At 39.6% G+C, this 24546-nt stretch overlaps 1 protein-coding gene across 9 annotated transcripts in view; it reads right to left on the bottom strand.

The window, feature by feature from the left end:
• LOC111939750 (uncharacterized) overlaps nt 1–24546 on the bottom strand; it is a 187373-nt gene that overhangs the window by 129790 nt on the left and 33037 nt on the right. For 4 of the 9 annotated variants that reach the window (XR_015285035.1, XR_015285036.1, XM_086883031.1 and 1 more), the window contains exon 3: nt 20174–20243. The exons of the other annotated variants lie outside the window; for them this stretch is intronic. Coding sequence is in view for 2 of the 4 variants with exons in the window: in XM_086883030.1 (XP_086739156.1) it covers nt 20174–20243 (70 nt within the window). In the remaining 2 variants the exon portion in view is untranslated. The remainder of the gene's footprint in view (nt 1–20173; nt 20244–24546) is intronic. 9 annotated transcript variants of the gene reach the window in all.

Raw genomic sequence — 24546 nt, 5'->3', positions numbered from 1 at the left:
CCCAGCATAGATGTCAGAAGTAAGTAGAATAATTGCCTTCTGGAACTGTATCTGCTGACCCCATGAAAAGCCTACATATGGAGCCAGACTAATGGTCTATATTGTATGACAGTTCATATTAACTGAAATAAATATTCTCCAGCATTTTGGCATACACACACTACAGAAACACTATAGAAACCTTATTAACCTAATTTCACTTAAATCCTGTATCCCTGATGGTCAGAATACATCCAGCTTTCTAATACATTCTGAAAGAAGACCATTGGCCAATGATTTCTTTTTCCAGGAACATCTTTACTCTAGCTTAGAGTGGAATCAGACTAAAACTGCCAGCAGTAAGTGGCAGAAATATTTATTTTGGCTCTTAAATATGGAATTTAGCTCATTCAGCATTCAGGGTGTTGGCAGGAGAAATGGTATAGTGAAAGCTTTGATTTTTAAAGAGTGTCAACCCTACCTGACACAATGGAAAACACAAAGCATTTTCCTTGTACCTATGAGCTTTGAGTAAGAACATTTTAAAGTTCAGTAATGATTTAACAGAATCATACATTTGAAATTAATGAGGTTGATAAAGAGGACTACCAAGTAAGTACAATCAATTGTTTTTGTATGAAAAAATACATTGTCAATGACAGGATAGTACTTACATGTCTGCCAGCATAGTTCTCAAATTCATCGAGACTTTTGCTGAAGATATGGTTTCACTAAGTATTTCTTTCTTACGTCTTATCCAGCAAATACCAAAATAATACGAATACTGCCTACGAGACAAGCTCCAAGATTATAGCTGAATAAGTCAGACACAAGGAGAAGATTCTGGCATGGTCACAGAGCCAGCAGTAAAAGCTGAGTGTTCTCAACTGTATGGCTGTGCATCTTGAAGAGAGCCCTTTCCCTTTCTCTGCAGTGTTCCCATTGATGCTATTCATATGCTTGGTCCAAAATCTCATGGTATTTTTTTCTCTGCTACTATCATGCCTCATTACCTACTCTGCACGGCCCTTTCATCACCTTCACTTTGTTTTTTGTACCTTTCCTGAAGCTTCATTGCAACTTTTCTCTCCCTTCCTTACACAGAGCTGCCTGTGGCCTTCGTGGTCCTGAGCAGGTGGAGAACTCCCTTTCTCAGGTTGTTTCCAGATCACTGCAGAGGGCTTAAATTTTATCATTGTGCTCAGGCTCATTTACAGAAGGCCTTAAGTTCTTTGGGAATACCACCAGTCACAAACCTCTGCCCTCGCAAATGGTGAAGGCCTTGGAGATTTCTTTTGCCTTGGATGAATTTCTCCCTGTCTTTTAAGACATATAGACCACATTCCTTACAATGACATAAAGCTTTTTTTTCAAATGTTTGCCTTTGAAAAATATCAAGTTTCTTCTGGATAGGAGACCACATCTTCAAACACAGGATACTGTTCTCGGCACTATTTGCACAACAGTGCACATGGTACACACTGTAATATTACACCCCACTGTTACAGGCACAGAGACTATACCATTTTTGGAAAATCACAGTTTCCAGTTCCTTCCCTATTCCTTCCTCCTTATGATGATCACACAAAACTGGATGAGGCTCCAGAAACAGAAGGCTTACTGCTGAAGCAGCAGAGGATCAAATAACACATTGTTGCCTGGAAAACAGAAGACATCTTCCCAAACAATGTTAGAGTGATAATATAAAAGTAAACCTTTACTTTAAAGCTTTCAGGTACAATATGGCAAAAAAAAAAAGATGTGGTACAGTAATTCTACAACTTTATAATATTACTTGACTAGCATACCTATGATATGTTGTCCAATTTAAAGGTTAGTTGGTTCTCTTCATTCTGCCCCACTGGAAATGGTCCAGGGGCTTCTTTGCCCTACTTTAGTTATGTCTGGTCCAGATTCTGGTTGGAAAAGAGAATGTTCTTGTAGTTGGTTCTCTTCTTGGAATAAGACTAAACAATATTTTAGGAATGTTTTTAGAAGGTTAGTTTATTGTTCCTAAATGTAGGGAAAGAGGATAAGAAAGCACTCAGAGCTACAGCCATTCATTAGCAATCTACAAAGCTACAAATACATGAAAAATATTAAAAGGCATCAATAGACTCTGGGACATTGAACAACTTAAAAAAAAATCTTTAAAGTTATAAGCTGATAACAGACATTATTTTCTTTTTTGTCAGATGTTCTCATTAAATAGGAGCTGCACAGCAAACTCTGATGAGCAGTGTGGAGGCAGGAAGCAGAGCTTGTGTAACAAGGAGCAGGAGCAGCACATGTTTTGTATTCAGCCAACAGCAGTGTTGAATGACGCTGCTTGGAGCCACATCCAGAATTTTTTGGCCAGGAGGACTAGTTAGCTGTGTGCCAATGTCTGCAAAGGTAAAGTAAGAGGGAATAGAGGGGGCCCTTGGAGACCTGAGAGTTTGCAGATAAATATCTTGTGAAGGAAGAGGGTAAATGACACCCTTTCAAAGAACTATAACAAGTGTTCAGGCTCAGAGAAGTAATGTAAACAGAACAGTGGAACTCTTTCACAGACGGAAAATTAAGCTAATATCTCTCACTTTGAATCAAACCACATCCTATTTTCAGGATCATTGAGCCTAGCCACATTAGACATGCATCTGGCCTATGGTACTCTTCTCAGCCCAGCAGTACCATAGCAGACACACAATTTAGCTCACAGAAGTCGTTACGTTCCAGTTTTTCACCATTAGAGACTGAAAAATTAGCATGAAAAGATAGCCCCAAATGAACAAATAGGTCTTAAATGCACAAAATACCTTTAAGTCTCAAACAGTCTTGATCTTTAATCACTTAGATACTTTTAATCTCATGCTCAACCTAGAAGATACCAGGCAGGCCAAACACAGACTAAGCAATTGCAAACTCTTTCTACGTAAGTATTTATTACATGTTCCCAACTTTGATTTATTTTTGAGACTGAACACCAGTAATACCTCATTTTGCCTTCCTCATTTACATTTTTTTTGTCAATGCAAAGAACAATCTTCTCATTTAAACAGATTTAAAGCTGCACATGATAATTCTTGAATCCTATGTGTTGATGACATACTGCTTACAGATACTTAACTAAAATAATAGTGGCACAGTCAGACTGGAAAATTACAGTGGGGCAAGATTAAGACTCTTCATACACCCGAGACATAAGGGAAAAACCTGGGTTTCATTTTTTGGTTTTTGGTTTTTTTTCCTTTTTTAATAGAATCTATAATAGACAATCTGAGGTAGTTTGGGATTTTGTTTGGGATTTGTTTGTTTGTTTGTTTTTAAGAGATAAGCAGTTGTTTCAGGGAGAGCATGAATATAGGGATTCAATAATTTTTCAAGAAATACACTTGAAAGACAGTGAGAGAGATTATGTCTTGAGACTGAGAAATGAGACTCTTTTGTATGAGAATTTAGGGAAAGGTTTACCTTCTAGAAATCCCAGGAAGAGAAAAGTCAGGCCCTTGTAAAGATGAAATACATACAGACCTGGTGTAATTTTAATATAATGTTCCCCTAATGTTATGCTTTGTTCCTGCTGTTAGAATTATACAACAGTTTAGCTTAAACAGACTGGAATTTTTATTCCCACTCAGTCACAAATGTGCTAGCCCAAGAGAAGAACCACAGAAATACATGAGAGTCTGCTGGGTAAGCTCAACTTATTGGCAGGCTGCTTTTCTGTGAGAAAATTCAAGAAATATATGGAAGCATGAGGACTTATACGTGCCTAGGGGGTATAAGTATCTATCTCCTTGGGGAGAGCCAGAAGGGAACAGTTATGTCTTCTCTCCTTGAACTTACCAAGTTTTTCATTCCTTTATCAAACTTCTTGTTACATGGAAGAAAACAAAGTACATGAAGGAGAAGAGGAAGGAGAAGAGGAAGGAGAAGAGGAAGGAGAAGGAGAAGGAGAAGGAGAAGGAGAAGGAGAAGGAGAAGGAGAAGGAGAAGGAGAAGGAGAAGGAGAAGGAGAAGGAGAAGGAGAAGGAGAAGGAGAAGGAGAAGGAGAAGGAGAAGGAGAAGGAGAAGGAATGTATATTCTAACATGCAGATACTTAAATCCCTCCACCTCTTAGCCTATAATCTGATGTCAGAGGTGACTGCTGCTTATGTGAGTGAATCATGCTTGTACTATTGAACTAACAAATTTCCCTGTCTCTTATCAAACAAGGCCCCCCACAGTTTAGGACTGCACCTTTTTCCCTGATTGTTTTTGTCTTAATATAAAGCCTCATGTGTGCAAATCATAGAACCATAGAAATGTTGGGGTCTAAAGGCCCAATCCCCCTGCTATGGGCAGGGACACCTTTCACTAGACCAGGTTGCTCAAAGTCCCATCCAGCCTGGTCTTGAACACTTCCAGGGATGGGGTATCCACAGCTTCTCTGGGCAACCTGTTCCAGTGTCTCATCACTCTCACAATGAAGAATTTCTTCCCTCTATCTAATCCACAAGCCCTCCTATAAAGTTCCTCTCCAGCTTTCTTGCAGGCCCCCTGCTACAAGGCTGCTAAAAGAAGGTCTCCCCAAAGAGAGCCTTCTTCAGGCTGAACAGTCCCAGCTCTCTCAGCCTGTCATTATATGAGCAGTGCTTCAGCCCCCAATCATTCATCTTCCTGGCTCTCCTCTGGGCTCAATCCAGCAGTTCCTCATCTTTATTCTGTTGGGGAGCCCGGGGCTGGATGCAGCACTCCAGGTGGGGTCTCAGGAGAGCAGAGCAGTGGGTGAGAATGCCCCTGCTTGCCCCACTGGCCATGCTGCTTTACATACAGCCCAGGATGTGTCTGGCTTTCTGGGCTGTCAGTGCACACTGGTGAATTGTGTTGTGCTTCTTGTCAACCAACACATTAATACCTCCACATCCTTCTCCTCGGGTCTGTCCTCAATCCATTCTCTGCCCAGCCTGAATCTGTGCTTGAGATTGCCCTGACCCAGGCACATTACCTTGTGCTTGGCCCTGCTGAATCAGTGAGGTTTGCACAGCCCCAGCTCTCAGGCCTGTCCAGGTCCCTCTGGATGGCAGCAGTAAGTCACCATGGTTCCAAAAAATGGACCTTAGTGTCTCCATGCAGCTCCCTGCTTCTGCATTCAATGACTCACACTTGAACATAATCATTCACAGAGTGTGCAAACACAGCCAGTGCTATGCAAATTATGTGAAGTATTTATTTTCTCATATATTGCTGACAGCACTGGAGAGGCTGAGCACACAAACCACTGTTCCTACTGTGATTCTAGCAGTGGGTTTATCCTGTATTGCAAATGCTTAAAATTCAGTAATCTGCTTTGTTGCTGCATGTGACAACATAACTTGAGTCATTTCAGAGCAGTGTTAGGTCTAAATGATAACACAAGCAAAATGCAGTAAAAGGTTACCTTTTTTCCACTATGACTTTGATAAACACAAGCTAAAGCTCTGTTGAATAAAATGAAGCTAATGTTTTTGTGTTTCAAAGCTGAATCACAATTGAAAAGATTTCTACGGAAATGAAAGAAAGAGGCCAAAAGAAAATTGTGTTTTCTTTTTCCCTTCAAATGGACAAGCTTTGCAGTGGTTATATAATATTTAAGTTACTGAATACGGAACATTACTCTGTTCAAGAATAAATGGTTCACATATGCAGAATGATTCAGCCAAATTTACATTCTGTGAATAAATGTTTATTTATGAAATTACACATGCAGCATAACCAAAATGACGCAGGGACAGGCTATGACAGCTCTTCTAAGATATGTACAATACCAAATCTTTCATGGAGCTACTAAACTGGCAAATATATATTCAATACATGGCTAAAGCCACAAGAACTGACAGACAAGAAACAAACTTCTCACTGCAGTGTTCCTGCTTCATCTTCTTTAGGCTATGGACAAACTAGGTGGACCTGCAGAGACACTATGTCAAAATAGGTTTTTTGAGACACTGGTGAGACAGCAGAAGAATAAAGAAAGAAATAGGATAAATGTTCAAGAGAGCTGCCTTCTAGCTGCAGTTAGGGCAGCATTCTAATTCAGACCAGAAGGAAAAGCAATGATTAACAACTTTAATAAAGTCAATATAAGTGGAACCTACATAAAAAAAAACAACTTTCAAAAGCATGGCTTTCTAAGCTGCTGGAAAGGTTGAATAAGTTTCTCAGTGTGAAAGCTCCAAAAAAAATTTCTTTGAATTTGGCTTGAATGCATATTTCTTTGAAACTAGAGGACAGAGCCACATAGGAAAAATACATGGACTGTACTTAAACTTACTTCACTTGAACTTTGCATTATATTATGCATTAACTTACAATTTACCACGGTGGCCTCCTTAGGCCTCTTCATCTAAGCAACATAAAAGGACCAATAAGAATAGTTTTGCATTAAACAACTGAGAGACATTATTCTTCAACCACCTGTGGGGTTTTATGGTTTGTTTCAATTTCCAGGTAAGAAAGCAGGGACTGAAGAAGCAATTTCCCTGAATGTAAAGAAACAGCTAACATATGGGGCTTAGAACTTTGCTTATGGTGGAGCTGTATGTATCCTGTTTCAGATGCCAATTCCCTCCTCACGCATACATGCCTGTGAACCCATATCCTTTTCTGAAAATCCTTTTTCCCACCTGTGAAATGGTTGTAATAACCAGCCCAAAGAAATGCCTATTTATTTCTGTTAACAGAAATATTTGTATGTCCAGATGACAACTAAGTGGGAAACAGAACTTAGGAGCTTTCACCTTTAATACTTCTTGTGTTTCTAAGCCTCCTAATTTAATACAACAGCAGCAACACCAAAACTCCTGGGTTTCCTAACGTGTTTATGAAAACATGTTAGAGTTTAAAGAACCTGTAAGCCTTAAATTGCACAAAGGCACTCTGCAAATCAGAGTTCAATATTACAGCAAATCAAAACACAAGAGATGAAGAATATGTTTTAAAAGAGCTATACTTGTTCCTTCCCTTTTGCAATTTCCAACCAAGTTGACAAAAAATAATACTGCTAAAGCACAGTATTTCCTATGTCCTTGACACCAATTGCAAATATTAGAGTAATGAAAAATCTAGGTAAGTGGTTATAACTTTAAAACCTATTTCCAACGTTTTGGGGCTCAGTGAGAGCTACAAAAAGACAAGTTATAGCATATGCAGCTAAATTACTGTCAAGATAGGAACATGTACATTTATGTTTTGGTAGGAGCAGTAAAAGCATTCTTCACTGTGGCTGTGGTTTCTAATACTTGGCATCAGTATGATTTAATAAAGGGTGGATGTGTTCTGTTGAAAATCTCCTGACAACTTTTTGCTTGTCTATAAGCAAGAATGTAGCAATTCTGCTTGAGTGCTCTGAAAGTTATGACTATCTGAAAGAAGCAGCTTGCTGAGTTACAAAAATAATTGAACTTTTAACTGACACCATCATCACCACCCTTGTTCTCATTATAAAAATGTTGTACAAACAACAAGAGTCTGTTTAATTGACCATTACAGAAACTGCTGTTAGCTAAATAATTCTATTGTGATAACGTGTTCTTATATGTTATTTTGATTAGATGATGTTCATAGTGTGTAAGCTGAGCACTTCAGTGGTAAAAAATAGCATAGATAAAGCTTATCTGAATACACTTTAGGTGTTGATAAAATCAATATTTGTTTTTGGAGTAGCAAGAGAAAGGAAATAATTTTATTGATGCCACACAGTTACATATTAATGTATGATAAACATTTTTATGCAGAGATACAAAAAATTCAGTGTTGCCAGTGGAAGAAAAACAAGTTTTCTGAAGCGCATTTGGAATCTTGCACATATTTAGTGAGCTTGGTCCATCTGACACTTTACAAGCTTGGACAGCCTTTGTGTAGATTTCTGTACATGTGAAATACTTCAGTTCTATTCCAAAAGACTTCAGAGAAACTGGACCAGTCACCACAAAAGGGTGGGGTTTTTATTCTATTTCTCTAGACAGCATATGGCCAATTCATCTATTCCTAAAGGTTTGAATTTACAGTCACATTTTTCACCTACAAGTCTTGACCTCTCTCATAGACAAAATATTGTAATTCCTCCTGCTGAGCCAAATATAAGGCAGAGAGAAACAACTTCCTCAGAGCCCTGTGGGGAGTCACTGTGATGGGTCCCCAGGAATTTGTTCAAGCTTCTTGTCTTGGCCAAAATGAACAAGATGATGTATTAATAATGTAAAGTACTAACAAGTCTCCTACCTGTGAATGGTTACAGGAAAGACAACCCCAGCAATGAAGGGTGGTTCGCAAAAACATACCAGAGGAATCAGCTAAGCTAAAGAGAGCGTATATGAGGCACTGCATTACACAATTGCATCTGTGTTTGTCATCAAATCCAGAACCATCAAAAGTCTGCAAAACTGAGTTGTTTCACCACTGTAATCCCTCAGACATTTCTGGGAAGTTCAGATTTTTCTAAGAAATACAATGAAGTCCTTATCAGTCACTATAAAATTAGTGTGAACTGAGACAAGAACCTGCAACATTCAGCAATGTTTGTCTCTCTCAGGGTGTTAGAACCAAACAATCAAGTTAGTGTTTTCTACATATACGAAAGCATTTGTTAAAAACTACAAAAAGTGTATCTCATATGCATGCAAGCAACAGCCAAGCAATCAAGCTTTATTGATTTCAGCTCTTATAACTAGCAGATAATAGAACAGATACAGAACATAACAAATACAAGAGCCTGATAAGAAGCCACAGCTCTCTCACCATGATTAGGAAAAAATGCAATCAATCACCATGAAAGCCAAGAGGACTATAACTCCATTCCACAGCAGCCCTCTAGAATACCAAAATAAATTTGCTTTGCATATAGTTGAAGCAAATTGATGTTTCATTAAAAAACATCAAGAAGGAAGGAAAGCATTGCACAGAAACTTTGATAGGACTTGGAAAGTGGTTTGTTTTGTTTTAATTTGGTCTTTCAGTGCTGATCTCTTGCTCTGATTGTAAGCACGAGCTTCATTCAGACAAAACAGGGACCAGTCCTTATAAAAAAATCACTCTTCTCTCATCTTCAAAGTTTTAACAGGGAAAAATTTTGTGGAAATATAAATATTTCTGCGGTGCTTCTTGAATGACAGGGACACTTTTTGTTCAGCTGAAAATTTCCTCTCTCCGGGTCCAGTCTCCTAGGACATGGCTGGAGCAGCTGGGGCGCATCCCCGTCCTCCTGCTGCTCCGTTCCCCTCCTGTGCCCCGCAGCACTGCAAGCCGTGAGGGTGCTAGGAGATTGGACGTATCCATGGGGAATAGCTACTCTAATAATTTCCTCCATCCCCCCCTCACCTCATGAATTTGTCTAGACACGGAACAATTTTCCCTAGGGCAGATCATCCTCCTCGGCCCTTCCTGCCTCTGGGCCGGACTCAACGTCGAGGGTAAGACAACGCTGGAGGCAGAGCCCGCGGCTCCCGGGCACCTTTCCCGGGGACAAGCCCTCGGCACATCGCGGGCTCTCCTGGACGAGCGCCCCTGGACACGACCCCGCGGCCTCCGGGACACGACCCCACGGCCCCGGAACTCGAACCCGCTGTCCCCAGAACACGACCCCGCGGCCCCCGGGACTCGAACCCGCGGCCCCCGGACCCGCTGCGCCGCCTGCGGGCGGGGGACGGCGCCACCTGGCGGGGCCGCGGGGGGCCGCAGGTGCGGTGCCCGGGGCCAGCGCCACCCCCGGCCCGTCCCCGTCCCCCCCCCCCAGCCCCGGTGTCACCCCGCGCTCTCTGGCCCCGTTTCACCGCCTTTCGCAGGGGACGCTGCTCCCACCCCTCGGCTTTCCGCGGGAGGCGCCTGTTTCGGTAGCAGGCGGAGCTGTCTGCGTAAATGCCTCTCCCACGTGTACGGAAAGGCGGCTTTGCCCATATGACCAAATGTTTGTGTAGGAACAGGGGAAGGAACAAGTTAAACCCGTGTCGTTTCCGTAGCCCCACGCTGTCCCCGTGTCTGTGCGGTGCCACGGGACAGGCATGAAGCTGCCTGCGTGAAAGTGTCTCTGAACCCCACCGGTGACCTGGCCTCGCTGGGTGGCACCGGAGACTTGTGACATGGCAATGACTTCTAGACCAGCCAGGCCGCCCTCCGCGCCTCCTCTGCCCCCAAATGGTATTGGCGGCAGCAAAACACAGATCGTGCCACTGCACCTCCAGAAAGGGAAGATCTCTGTTCAAAGGCAACATTTAACTCCGAGCATCCTGTATCGGTGCTCCACAGCCTCCTTTCCACCGCCCTTCACGGCCAAGTGTTCTTAATAAGCTGGCGAGCCTGCCTGCGGCTGATGCTAAGTGAAAATTAAGTCAGCATGCTTCGATTCCCTAAAACCCATTGCAAACTTTTCATGATGAGCTGCTAAGCTCCACTGAAACCGGAAAATTTTGAGGCTATTACAGCATCAGAAGGGATGTTTGCAGACTCAGGTGCACAAAAGTGTGAATTTGCGCTGCCTGTCTTTCCAGTTGCCGGGATGCACGCTGCTCCAGAAGATGCTCGGATGCGCGATCATGGACTGGCACCTGAGCCACCAGAGCACAGCCATGCACCCAAATGCGTGCCAGCATTTGTCGCACAAGCCCTGTGGCTTGCAGATTGGGTGGAGCTACTGTCACTATGAAGATACACCGCAAAAACATTGCAGCTCAGCAGTGCTGAGCAAAAACATTACAAACGCATTGAGGGGGGAGGGGGGGAAGCAGCACATTTGGGTTAAAAAACAGAAAGTTTTTCCTGTCATTTACTGAAATAGCTAAGAGTGCTTGGGTGGATGAGGAGCAACACTTGAGCAACTGGCTGCACTTGTTTACTCACCCCAAGAACTCTGCAGACTTCATTGGATCTATTTGTTTGGCACACGTAACAACAGGATGGGTACCTAAGTCCTAATCTTACAGATACCTGCAGGTATGTGAGCATGGATTACTGCATTACCTCCTCTCTTTTTCCCCATGTTCAACTTTGACTTTTTAACATTACTTTTGCTTGTCATGTAGCAAAAATCGTTGCTTACCATGCAACATAGGCATATTGAGAATAACTAAACTGTCAGGAAAGGTAACCTTTGTTAGGCAAGGGACTCAGGCCCTAAACCATGAATATAGCCAGAACTGAGTGCATTTAAAAGCTAATTCTTGTCCTGGATGGGCCATTGAGGGGTGGGCTAAGAAAAGGTTCAAAATGGTCAATATGAATTTGGACCCCCTCAACTGCTCCTCTAAGTGTTGGGTTGGTTTTTTCCCTCCTTTTGAAAAGCTCTCAGAGAACAAAGTTCTAAGGGAGAGGAGAAGGAAGACTAGGAAAAAAACCCCACACTTTATGCAATCCTGATAATGGCATAAGTTCATATCTGAAGGATAAGGGTAGAGGTTTCCTACTCTTTTTTTTTTTTAAGGAAAATACATCCTCTTGTTTTAGATGATGTCTTATCCACATTTTCAGGCTAAAGGAGCTGCCGGAAGACAGCATTTTTGGGAAACATGGTGCACAGGACAGCATGGGAGCAAGGTTTCTAAGGATTCAGCACATCAGCTGTGTTGCAGATGGAATAATTAACTAATTTCTCTCTTTAATGCCTACAAGATAATCTGTAATTTAGAAAATAATCTGGTTTATTGTCTAAATAGGACAATCACTTTAAAATACAATCTATTGAAGTAATTTTAAAATGTACACTAGTCCCTAGATCTGGAAAATATGCCATCTGGACTTTAAGATTTCATGCAACACAGTTCAGGAGAAAACACATATTGAAAATCATAGGTTATAAGAATCAATGGGGGGAAATTAAGACAAGCAGGATATTCAGCATTTGTTTGCAGCTGAACATTTGCTTTAAGGTTATTGCTCCAGACCTAGCTAATAAGTATCAAATTTTCCCAGTGTAGTGTCACCTTTGCAGAGAGTTTTCTGCCTGCATGCCTTGCCATTACCAGTCACACAGCAGCTTGCAATATTCCAAGAACTTCTCACTTGCTCTCTATGCTTTTTTTTTTTTTTTTGTCTCCCCAGTCTGAATGTGATCACCAGATTAAGTGGCAGTTAAATAAAATCACCATAAAAAAATAGATCAAAGAAATATCTAGCTAAACGCAGTATTTCGCATTTCTCCGTGGTTTATTTTCTAGTGGGTTATCCTTGCTAGAATATGATGAGTATGTAACAAACTTCGCTAACCAGTGGAAATTCCAGACATATGTTCATAGCAGAGATACCCAGCTTCACAGTTCTGGACAACTATTGTGCAACAGTCAATCTAAACATTCACTTGAATAAAGAACTAAATGCACTTGGTCGCTTTTTGTGTGTGTGTGTCTCATTTTGCTTGTAATTCATGGAAGTTTATAGAAATAAATATGTGTGCAAGAGAACAATCATGATGGCAAGGTTTTGTAGATGTTTGTGAAAAGGCAACAGAAACATTCACATACCATGCTAGAAATTAATTTTAAGCTCAAGACCAAGCCCCCATGTTGCCTGGCAATATGCCTTTTTGCAGACTCAAGAAACAAACTTTCTCGGTTCTTGGAGGAAATTATTTGGAAACAATGGACGATACATACCTATCTGAACCATTCACTGAAGCCTTCAGAATAACCAATTCATCCTAACTCTATTTCTTTACTGCTGATTACAAGCAATGCTGGGGTTGAGTTGTGAAGAGAATCTGCCTGGGGGACTTCTAGAAGCAGATTATGTGAAGAGAGGATGAAGCAGAAGGATACTCCCAACCTTCCCATTCACTGAAAAATATGAGTAGGGCACCAGCCATGCCCTGAAAGGAAAGCCCTGAGGTGTGGTCAGATCAGTTATTTGATGGGAGAAACAGACTGGAGACTACATAAGAAAGAAAAGCTGAACTATGAAAGTGGAACAGGTAGGAACTGTCATGTAACTTCTTGACTGTGAGGTCTGTCACTTATCCAAGGTTCTGAAGTATCTCTGTTACGCTCCCATGTGATGTATTTAACACCAGCTCTGCAGAACTGCCAAATCATATGATGAAACTACGGAAAACACGAGCTAAGGGAGTAAATCTCACATCACTTCAAGCTGCATTTCAGGCTCTTTCCCTCCTCTCCTCCCCTTCTAGAATAGTTCTTTTTGAACACTTGTTTCATACTCTAAAGCCCCAGGGTCTTGATATGTTGGGCAGGAACTGATACATTGTGCATCTGTAAGATGCATGCCTTGTAGCCCCTTATTCAAATGGTAGTGTTTCATTAGCAACAGCTTAAAAATTGATTCAAACATTATGTTCATTGCACACAAATACTTCTCACAAAGCCTTCTGTTCCCATTGAGGCAAAAAAATTCCATTGTATGCGTAATCTTTTATGAGTGCATTCTTTGAATACTTTATTTCTTAGAACTGTAACAGTTCTGTTTATAAAAAGGAATGATACTGATAGCAATGTTAGGAACTTTCAGAAGGGACCACTTAGATCTTTAAATTTCCATATTAGTCCTGTTTCAAGAAAAATACAAAACAAAACAAAGAGCCTCAATTACATAGTTTAAATTCTTTAAGAAACAGCTTCACATGCCAGGCTAAGAGGATAGAAAACCCAATCTTTACCCCCTTGATCAGATCTTGCAGGCTTCTAAGGACAGCTTCACACAAGAGTTTTTAATTTGGCATACGTTTAACTACCAAATCAGGTTTTCATGTTGGACTGGGATATTTAGAGAGGATAGCAAGCTGAGGGCTGAGAAGAAGCACAGGGCTGACTGCTTCCCGAGTTTCACTGGGAGCAGGGGGAAAAAAAAACCCAGGGATAGATACTATGTATGTCAGCCAGGATCTGTGCCCAAGGAAACAGATGGAATTGTGTGCCCACTGTCCTCTTCTTAATATCCAGATACTTTTTAACGTGAGTTGCTTCTACTTGAAACAACTGCAGTGCAACACTTCAGGACAGGACCCTGGAGACTAATCTGACCACCTGAGTGCTGCTCAGAAACAACTCACACTGAATCCCCTCACTTTGAGCACAACAGCTGTGGAAAACCAGCATGCAAGCAGTTGGTCTGAATTACAATTTCTTTTCATTTAGAAGAAACATTCTTCTTTTTAATGAACATCCTGTCTCTCAGTTTAATGAAGAACAATGATAAACAGCACATTGCTTTAACTGTTACAGTTACCAATTAATCAATCTCAAGGAAATAATCCCTCAGGGAAGTATTCCCTCTCTCACAATGACACATGTTGTTGGAAAAGGCAGTCAGCACTGCCATGGGTGACCCATTTTTGTGTGCTTCACTACACTGCTGGTAAAGGCTGTAGTCTTCTACAAATCTGCTTACAAATGAGGACACATGGGAGGATGGGGGTAATGCTCTGCTCTATTCCTTCTGCAGAGGTAATTATGTAGTGACTGAAAAGCATTGTATCACTGGACAGGTAGACAATTAATTTCAGAATTCAAAACCTCAACAATCAGGATGAAGAAATAGATCTGATATCCTTTAAGAAAAAGCTCTTCAATGCCTCAGTCCAACTTGTCAGAATTAAGTGCAGATTTGAGAGTTCTCTTTTCAGAGGCATTGCACTAGATTAGAAACAAGGGCATTAAAAGTTTTCAGTGTTCAAAGCCTCCGCTGTTATGGGTCAGCACTTCATGGGCAAATTAAAAGATTTCTCTGCTCTACCTGGCCTCCTTCTATAGCTTTTATTTTTTAATACTTTCTTGATGTTTTCTAAAACACCATTTTGAATGAAAAAAACCAAGATATGCAGCTGCAGTAAAGCCTTGGAAAGAGTGTGCTGGACAAAAAAGTACCAGCAGTGACCATAAAATACATCATTTGAAGATCTTTGCTAAAGCTACTGCATAGACAGTACCTGGTCCCTTTTTTGCCATGGTGCCCAAGTCATGGCAAAGTGAATACATCTTCCATAACAGAAAAGTAAGCCACTTTGACCACTTGGTTCTCTTGATCTGCTTGAGATCCCTCTTTAATCCTCACTCTACCTTCTGTTTTCTTTCCACATCGAGCCAGCCAAAACATGTTTATTAATCACTGCACAGGCAAACACTGATATTTAACAAGATTCCCTCCAATTAGCCTGATTTGAATGCAAGCAGTCACTCTGGAGATCCAGGTGAGACTGAATGCTTCTATTACCTCCTAATCCAATTTAGAAACACCCAACACCCCATTTGAATTAGCTATTGTTGTACGATGCATAGAAGTACTATGTTAGAGGAAGCAAATGAGTTGTAGCTCTAGCATCAAGGCATGACCCTTTTTATCTAATCTTGGTCTTTGTGCTGCCTATGGCTGAGAGAACCACACTTTTAATTTGCTGCTCTTTCTCTTGCCATTTTCCTGGTTCTCCTCTTATACTGTTGCTGTGGGAGGAAATCATTCCTTACTCACAGCTTCTGTTAAGCTTGGTAGCAGCCCAGGTCTGCCCCATTTCCTCCCTTTCACTTTGAGTACTTGTCTGAATATGAATGAGTAAGTTTAATTTATTTGCAAAAGCACCTCCTTCTTTTTCCTTACATTAAAACTAGTGCAAATAAAAACCAGCAGAATATATAAGGTACTTAAAATACATGAGGAAGTCCTTTAGCCTCTAGGTGAGGCCCAGGAAAAGCCTCAAGTGTCGTGCATAAATGACATAAGAACTTGCTGGAAACAATCTGGAAGAGAGCAACAAGAACAAGTGGAGATCAATGCAGCAAGACGTAAGAGGAAAAACTGAGTAAGCTGAAACTGTTTTCTTCAGTAAAGAGAAAACCAAAGTGAAAAGAAACAGCAATATTTCAAAATGTAAAAGGCTATTGCAGAGTGGAGTGGATTCCACTGATTTTTATGCTCATTAGAAATAGCACTGGTACAGGGATGGGCTGTTTGTTGAGGGAAGAAACAATCTGCTTTAGTTGTTTTTCTGTGATTCCATGAGAATTTCTTTCAACTTTGGTGTATTCTGTCCACTGCATACTCTCTCTCACTAGACTTAGTGCAGATTCTTTTGTTCTATAGTACCAGTTATCACCATTTTGAAGCATCTATGTTGCTATACTCAGAGGAGTGAGCCAGCACTTTCCTGGATTTCCTTTGATTTTAACTGTAGTTAAACTTTTCCTTCCTTCTCGGACCTCTTCTCCAGTATACTGGCTAGGAAAACTGCCCAAAACCTCAAATCCTTAAGATTTCTGAAGAGTCACAAAATATAATTTTTAATGGCAGGTTTTATGGGAGAAGTTAAAATTTTACTTTTATCTTGCTTCTCTGGTTTGTTGTGGCGTTTTTGCCCTAGCCATTTGAAATTCAGGCAGCTATCAGCAATGTCTGAAATACATTTTAGCAAACAGCTCTTTGCTGCTACAGGGAAGAAAAGCAGCCAAGAAAACCAGACATCCTGATGTTCTTTTTGGTGGAAAAGCCTGACTATGGTGGCAAGGGTGAAAAGGTCTTTCAAGAAGGTATTCTTTAGCTCAGAGGTAACGAAAGGCATGAAGTGTCAGTGAACTGCCAAATACCAGCAGGTCAGGGAACACTGTAAGAAAAAAGAAAAACTTGGTTTTCACCCAAGAATTTTACGTTCAAATTGTAATTGAATTTAGAAAGTGAAAAGAAATGGGGGCGAGAGAGAGAAGAGACAAAACTGTATTTCATATTAAGTTCACTGAGTTATTTGGAGAGTGCTATCAAAGCAAAATTTCTGCAGGTTCCCAGAACACTGTGGCAACAACAAACCTTTGTATAGGAGGAAAAGCTAACACCATCAACCCAGCTGGTTGACAAGAGCAGAAATGACAGTATCTGCTGCATTTTTTTACCCTTGCAAATCTCATGCCACTCTTGCACAAGTCATTTGAACCCAGTGAATGTAATCAGAGATCTGTAACTATTCTATTATGGCCATTTCTGCCGTAACTCCCTCCTGTGGACACTCTATTCTGGAACAATTAGTAAGAGTAATTATTTCAAAATGAAATTGGTTTTATTCCAGAGTGCAACGTCCACGTGAGGGAGTAACACTGGAGTAAAGCTATTTCTTTTCTAGCAATGCTGATCAACTCTCCATGTAAACAAACTCTTTGATACTAAATTACTTTAGTAATTTAGATGTCTCTTGAGATTAAATTCTGTAGTCCAAGAGAATCAATCTTCCAGACCTAATTGTATGGCTTAAAAAAACTGACCCTAAAAGAACCCAGAAACACATTAATTCACTGGTTTATGCACCATAACTCAAGTTTAGGTTGTGTGAAATGTAACAGAAATAACTGTAGTACTAAGCAATTCTCTCACACATGCATACACTTTGGAGTGTGTTTGCTAGAAATTACTAGAAGGTTTGATGGGTGACAGGAGGAGAGGTCAACAAAGGATAGGTAAATGCTACACAAAGATGCATTGAAAGTTCAGTAATTGCTACCCTGTGCTATAGAGATGCAAAGGCATAAATGTAATGCCACATGTTGTAGTAGTTCCTGATTGCTGTAAAGTCCTAAGCATAATCTTGGAAGGAAGTATTGATCTTTGTTCCTGTATTTCTACTCATTCTGTACTATGAGAATGGGGAAAAAGGAAAACTCTCTTCCAGGGGAAAAAACATTTTTCTCCTATCTCAGGATAGTAGAACACCAGTTTCCAAATATTTTTCATGGAAGCTTGCCCTACCAAAAAAAGGACAAAGAGCAGGCTCCAAGACTGTAAATCCCATGTGCAACAGTGGCACAAGGGAGAGTTTCTCTGGAGTTCTTTTCATGCATTAGGCTCCTCCGGAAGGCTTTGTGAATCCAGAAAGAGAATAGCTTCTGGTTTTCCCTCAAAGGCAGGTTAGCTTTTCATGGTTCACCTGAATCCTGCCAAAGTGACAGCATTTAGCTTATGAGGAAAACAATCTATTGAGAATAGTCTTCTTTAGTTATCACCCCACCCTACCAAAAAAATTTAATAATTAAGAGCTATTTTTTTCTAAGCACATTCAAATGTACAAAGCCCTTTCTGGCAACTTTCCCACCAGATTTAACATCCTACCCACACCAACCTCAGGCATATATCTGTTCTAAAAGACAATAAACTTTTACTTTACTGAAAAAATTATTTTTTTTTTCATTCTCAAAAGTGATTTGGTTACTGAAGCTGAACATTAGAAAATGGATTCGTTTGAACATTCAACAAAATCTTTTCCTTCTCTCCATAGCCACAAATTGAAGAAGTCTAGGAAAAGCTGAGGCCCTAAGAGATGAAACAAAAACACAGATGTTTTAGCCAAGGTTCATACAGCTGCCTGCACTTTTCTATTTATAAAACAAGTTTAAATGACAGTTGCAACAAATTCTCCCATGCAGGTAAATGGCATTCAGTTTAAAATCACACACAGTAATGCATCCAGTGTAACAAATGTAAATTTCTCTCATACACATCCATTCAATCAAATTCCTGCAGTTTTACCCTGGCTTGAAGAAAAGATGCAAAGTTATCCTTAGTAAGAGAGTGAGGGTATAAAGGACAGTTCATTTACAGAAGATGCAATAGTGTGCTGGTAAATCTTACTGCTCTTCTCTCACTGTGAAAAGATATGTTACATTTACAGGCACTGAGTGAAGCTCTCACTGCAGCCACATGGCTTCATAGCAGATCACCATAAACAGGTTGTGAAATCAAGAGATTTATATTAAAACACTTGAAAAGTGTTCAAGGACTGTATATATTAAATCAATCCTGATTTATTCAACAAAGCTGCCAAAGTTATTTATACAGTGGAAGATATGTACAAGACTATTTGCCAAAACTTTTATCCTTACATAACACAAACAGATACACACTTGAAAACACCACAGAGAACTTGTCTAGCCCAGTGAGTGCAGATTGACCCAGCCTCATTCTGCTTGTACTCTGGACAGGCAGGACAAAAGCCAGTCCCAATCTGAAATCCATGTGCCCTTCAAGCATTGTGCTCCATCTACTGTGATTTTTTTTGCTTTTTTACCTCTCAAAAACAAACAAGAAAACCAAAAACCTATCAGTCCACTCCATCTCTGCCAAAACAAAACAAAACAAAACTAAGCCCATCTGTGTGCTCCAACAACCTAAAACAGTATAAAGAAAACAAATCTGACTTCTTTTGGTACTACTGTTCAATAGACCACCTTCTAACTTGTGTCCCAGTAGAGATGGCACAATGGTTGCAAAGAAGAGTTAGAGACTAGTCTCATATGGGAAGTTTGGCTTCTTTTCATTTGACTGTAAGTATAGAATTCTGCTTTTGGTCAGCATCATTATGCATTTTGACATATCTAACCTGAAGAATATTGATGGCATGTTTTGGATCATACAGAGAAAACAGATCAGATGACATTTTTCAAACATGCCTCAGACACCTGCTCTTGGATTCAAACAGAAAATAGGAGTCTTTGCTCTCAGAGATTTGGCTATTTGGCTTCATGTGAGGAAAGGAATGGCAACAATCACAATAGAAGGGGTGACCATTTCTTGATTTGCTGTCTTTTAATGATAACTACAGCAACTCCTGGTGTAAACCATTTAATGTCTTTTCCCAAAGTATGTTCATTCATTTTTAGGGTCCCACTTTGAGATATCTTAGTCCTCATGTTTGAACCACCAAGAGAAGGAGAATGGATCCTCAAAGGACAGGTACTCAAGGCTTTGGAATACAAGGCAATGTATTGCTTTGAGACACAAGTATAGGGATTGCCAGAATGTAAAAAAATCTGAAATTTTAAGAATGACAAGCATAAGGTGTTCATCACTGTTAATACTAACTTTAACTGGAAATGTAACTATGCAGTGTTTCTGAATAGCAGCCTGGAAAGTCTGGAACTGAACATGTTGAGCAGGTAGTGGTACAGTCTCTTTAGTGTTTTTCCAAACCAGTGAAATGGGGGCAACAATCTTCACATCATGAGTTTAAACTGTTTTAAACTGGAATTAAGATTTTGCCACATTCTCATGCTACCTGTACAAATTACAGAAAATTATTTTAAATCCCCTACACTTTATTTTGTGGTTCATAAAAACAATTTTTATGTCAATTGGCAAAAAAATTCAGCTCCAACTCAAGAGAAACAGTAGCAAAGACCTTCAGGAACTATAAATATGTTTGAAAGCTGCTTGAATAACTCATAGATTAAATGAATATCCTTTTACCGAAAAGAGGAAAAAACAGGAGGAAGATACCCTGATTACCTTCAGCTTGAGAGTCCAGATGAGTCTACGTGAATATTCAGACTCTTTTAACCCCTGTAATGGTGAGTCCCTGTGAAAGAACAGAAGGATGAAGAGGTAAAGTTGATTTCTTCCTTGATTTTGTAATCACAGTTACTGACTTCAAAGTGTTTTAAATAGGTTGAATATCCTACAAGCAATGAAAAAAAAATCCAGATATCATAGAGAAAGCGAAAGGATCAGAGTAGGGATTTCATCCCTTAGAAGTGTCAACCTAGGACTGCTCTTAGATGCCAGCTGAATTGATGAAAGTGCAGCTAATGAGTTTAACTTCTTATTTCAAATTGTCCAAATCAAAATATCTCAAAACCTCCCAGTTCCACCAAATAATAAAGCTTGGTGACCTCTGTGAGAAGCAAACTCTAAGGTGAAAAGAAGTAAACTCAAAGCATCTTCTAAAACAACAGACTTGATTTGTTTGATAAATGGTTATGCTTTCTATGCTTCCAGAATGGCTTTCCATGTGTTTCCTTATATGGGCAGATTTGATTTCCTCCAAATCTTCATTGCAATGAATATATCTTGAAAGTCATAAGGAAGAGACAAAAAAGACAGCAGATCTTGGAATTTAGGACTCCCACAGACACAAAACAATTGCTATCTTAAACATGAAGGAACAAAGCAGAATTTTTTTCAGTTAAATTCAAAATTATTTGCACTGGCAATGAGACCAAGGCAGAGCTAATATATACCTATAAAAAAAATCAAATTGCCCAAAACATACACTGAAATATCCTCCAGACCAAATCACAATATGCAATGCATATACTGTATTTTCTATTTCCCTATGCTTAGTTAAAAAACTAACTAATTAAATTGCCTGACAGTCCCTGAAGATAAACAGCAGTATAGATTACAGTGGTTTTAAATGGGAAATAGGAGCATGAATATCATAAAGCAAGGAGGCTCTCCTGACTCTTCTTATAGACACAGTCTTGCCTTTGCCCATGATCTCTGCATAAACAAAGGTGATCTGATATTTGTGAGCTCAGTAAATCTATTTACTAGAAAACGAAGACAGTTTGCCTTTCTAAAAAATTTAACAGTCTAAATTTAAGTAACTTGCATTTGCTGTTGCTTGTAATCTACTGAGAAACATTCTGAGAATTGCAAATTGTCATGTGTACAGAAAATATTGAGAAAAGACCAAACAGAAAATCAGCATTTTGTGTGCCACATGATAATGAAAGACATTTCAACTTCCATTTTACAGCTAAAAGGCAGCAGGATTTTCAGGCTGACTTGTTAAAAAAAAATATCTTTCTTTTCCATTCACATGCTACAAGGTTCTGAGTAAAGGAGTGCTTGTAGAGTTTTCTAGCCCATGGCCAAAGAAACCTCTTGGCCTATGTCTGATGAGAGCTGCAGCTTTCTTCTTGCAAGTTTGTTCTTGGTCTGTGCTTGCCACAGATTAGGGGCTGTGTTTTAGACTTCCAGAGATAAGATATTCAGTAGCTTCTACAGTGCAGAGTGAAATAGTGGTATTATGGATTTTTCATTGGTTTAATTGTCAGGATTGAATTGAAAATCTTTAACAGTGGCACAAATTATGTCAAAGGCAGAGGTTTGCTCTAGTAAAGTATTTTTTAAAACACAGTAAAATTTTAAGATTATCGATTGCAGTGTCTAGAATAGGAAGAAATCCACTATTCTCAGTACAAAGATAAAACACTGCCAAAGGAAAATGCCAGAATCAAATCCGTTCCACCCAGAATGGAGAGCTAAGAAAATTTTAGTCCTCTGTATTTAGCATATGAAGGCTGGTTTATATTCCTTTCAGACCCTGGTACCATACTTCCTTCTTGGCAGTGGGTGCCTGGCAGGTAGACCTGGCATGGCTGCTGGCATAAGCAAATGGGTCCTTCTGAGTTTTGGAGATCATGGCTTTCACACAGTAAGCTTATGAACAGTAAGAACTGCTGGGGTAATTGCCATTGGTGCACTTCCCTGTGAAAACAGCACATTAGAGAACCCCTGAACAACTGAAAGAAGTAACTGAATTGTTGGAGTTTACCAACCATCCCAAATTAATGGGAATCATTACATTCCCATCTGCCATCATAGTAAGTTAGAACCTGCAATGCAATACGTGATTTCTAGGACAGATCTTTATCATCATCATTTACAAGTAGGACTTTCTATCAGAGACTCCAAATATCCCCCACAAGTATGTGCAGTCATCAACACACTGCCCTGATTTACAGGTGAGGCAACAGAGGCAGAAATAGCCAGCTTATATCCTGTGTAAATGAAAGACTTTAGTAAAGAATTCAAAGTGACTGTAAGTGGTAAGATGAGGATTTGAGGAATCTCAAAAACTATTGCATTATGGAGCTCCATAAGGGTAACTGTGTGATCATCTGTGATGCTACCGGAGCAAGAACTTCATTTTCAGAGGTTCCCACTGCAATTTTTTCCCCACTGACACTGGAAGCTTTACATTTACCTACTGCTCCTATAAGAAGTATTTGCTTCAATTTTTACAGCACAAGACCTGACCTGCAGTAATGAAAGTCATAATGTTGGTTCAAGGGTCTGAAAGCCTCCACTTGCACAGATTTCACAGTGACAAGGACACTCAGGCCTTAGCAACAGGTATTGTGCATGTAAAACTATTCCCAGTCACATGAATTTTAATTATAAATGTATTCTTAATGAGCATTTAATTCATTCTTCAAGAAGAAACGTTATCTTCACAAGAAAAATGAAACAATGAATAGAAGGGAGTTTCGGGAATTGAAACAGAAGCTGCATGCAAAATCAAGATGGAAAACAGAAGCCAGATACAGAATTTTCTTCTGGGATCATGAACCCTTCCCTAGAATTTGATCCAAGAATCCATATCACCTACATGTCAGTGGGGATCTGCAGATTTGCAGGGATATCAGTGAGAAGTTACACAAATAAAAGGATCTTCTTGCAGGAACAGGCTGGAGGCTAGAAGAGCTCCCATGACACTCATACATCTAATTAAGAACAGCAGATTGGAAGGGACTCTTGGGTCGCTGAGTTCAGTCCCTTGTTTTTGTAGGCAACCATGCCATATAATCTTTTTCATATGATGGCTCTGCTTCTAATCAATCAGGTTTTTTTTGGTTTGGGGGTTGGATTTTTTTGGTGTGTTTGCTCTTGGTACTCTTAGGGGGGAGTTTCATAGAGTCTCATTTATTTTAGAATCAGAAACCTTTTTAAATCCAGAATAACTGTACACAAATAGTTTGTATCCATCTGTTCCTGTGTCAGCATTTTCCTTAGTTTAAACAGCACTTTTTCTAATGTATTTATAGAATACAATCTTATCCCTCTTTTTGTTTTGCCTGAACACGCTGGCTAAGCTTTCTTATTTTTCCTTATAGGATCCTTCCAATCCTGGAAAATCTGAGCACTTTTTAACACCTGTTTCTTTTTTAATTAAGATTTCTTTAGTAACAGGTAATCTGGCTGTACTGAGTATTCCTGACTGATGAAAACCATCAGCTATAATGTTTCCCAACAATGTTTTTGGAAATATCTTGAACTGAAGCAGCATGAAGCCCATTTCTGTCAGACATACTAAATGGAAATTTTAGAAAAGGTCCCACTGCCTTCAGTGGGTGAGCCCTGTCTGCTTTTTGTTTTCCAATATACAAACATCATTTTCCAGTAAAAGTAAAAAAAAGTTTTCACCAACTATTTAAATTTTGGATAATACCAAAAACTACCAATATGTATTTGCACACATTTATGAAATGAGAAGCAGTAGTATTTGTATTAGCATTGGAACAAGATCTTTCTGAGAATCAATGTGAAGTTGATTGAATTCAAAAGCAATAACAGTATTTTCAAATTATTTGAGGAATAAATTATTTCAGCAATGTTTGTAACAATATATACAGAATATTTATCACAAATAAGAATTTTAAAACTCCACTGTAGTTCACATGAAAGAATTCAGACTTATCTCACTGCTGGATGCTACATTTGGCATGAATTCCAAATTTGCAGTAGGGTGGAGTATTTGATCGAAAGATCCAGAAAATTTACATGGGTAGCCAAAGTCAATCTGTTTGGCAAAACATACAGATGATGTTTCTCTCACATTGCTTTGATATCTTGGAAAACTTGCAATATCAAAGGAAAAGTTTGTATTCAATGCACTGGAAGCAGTAAGTCATTAAAAGGTGTTTTCTGAAGGAATAAGTAAGCATAGAAGACATAAGATTTTAGGTTGCAAATAGTACACTCTCAGTACAAATCCTGGCAATTCAAAATTGTGCCTCCATCACACTGCCCACTCTTTCAAAAGTGACAACTAATACTTTGTACTGACTTGACACAGCCTGAAGTGATACACA

This window comes from Cyanistes caeruleus, chromosome 3 (assembly GCF_971803275.1).
Source record: "Cyanistes caeruleus chromosome 3, bCyaCae1.hap1.1, whole genome shotgun sequence".
NCBI lineage: Eukaryota > Metazoa > Chordata > Aves > Passeriformes > Paridae > Cyanistes > Cyanistes caeruleus.
The sequence above is the reverse complement of the archived record's forward strand: the minus strand, read 5'-3'. Positions and strand labels throughout refer to the sequence as shown.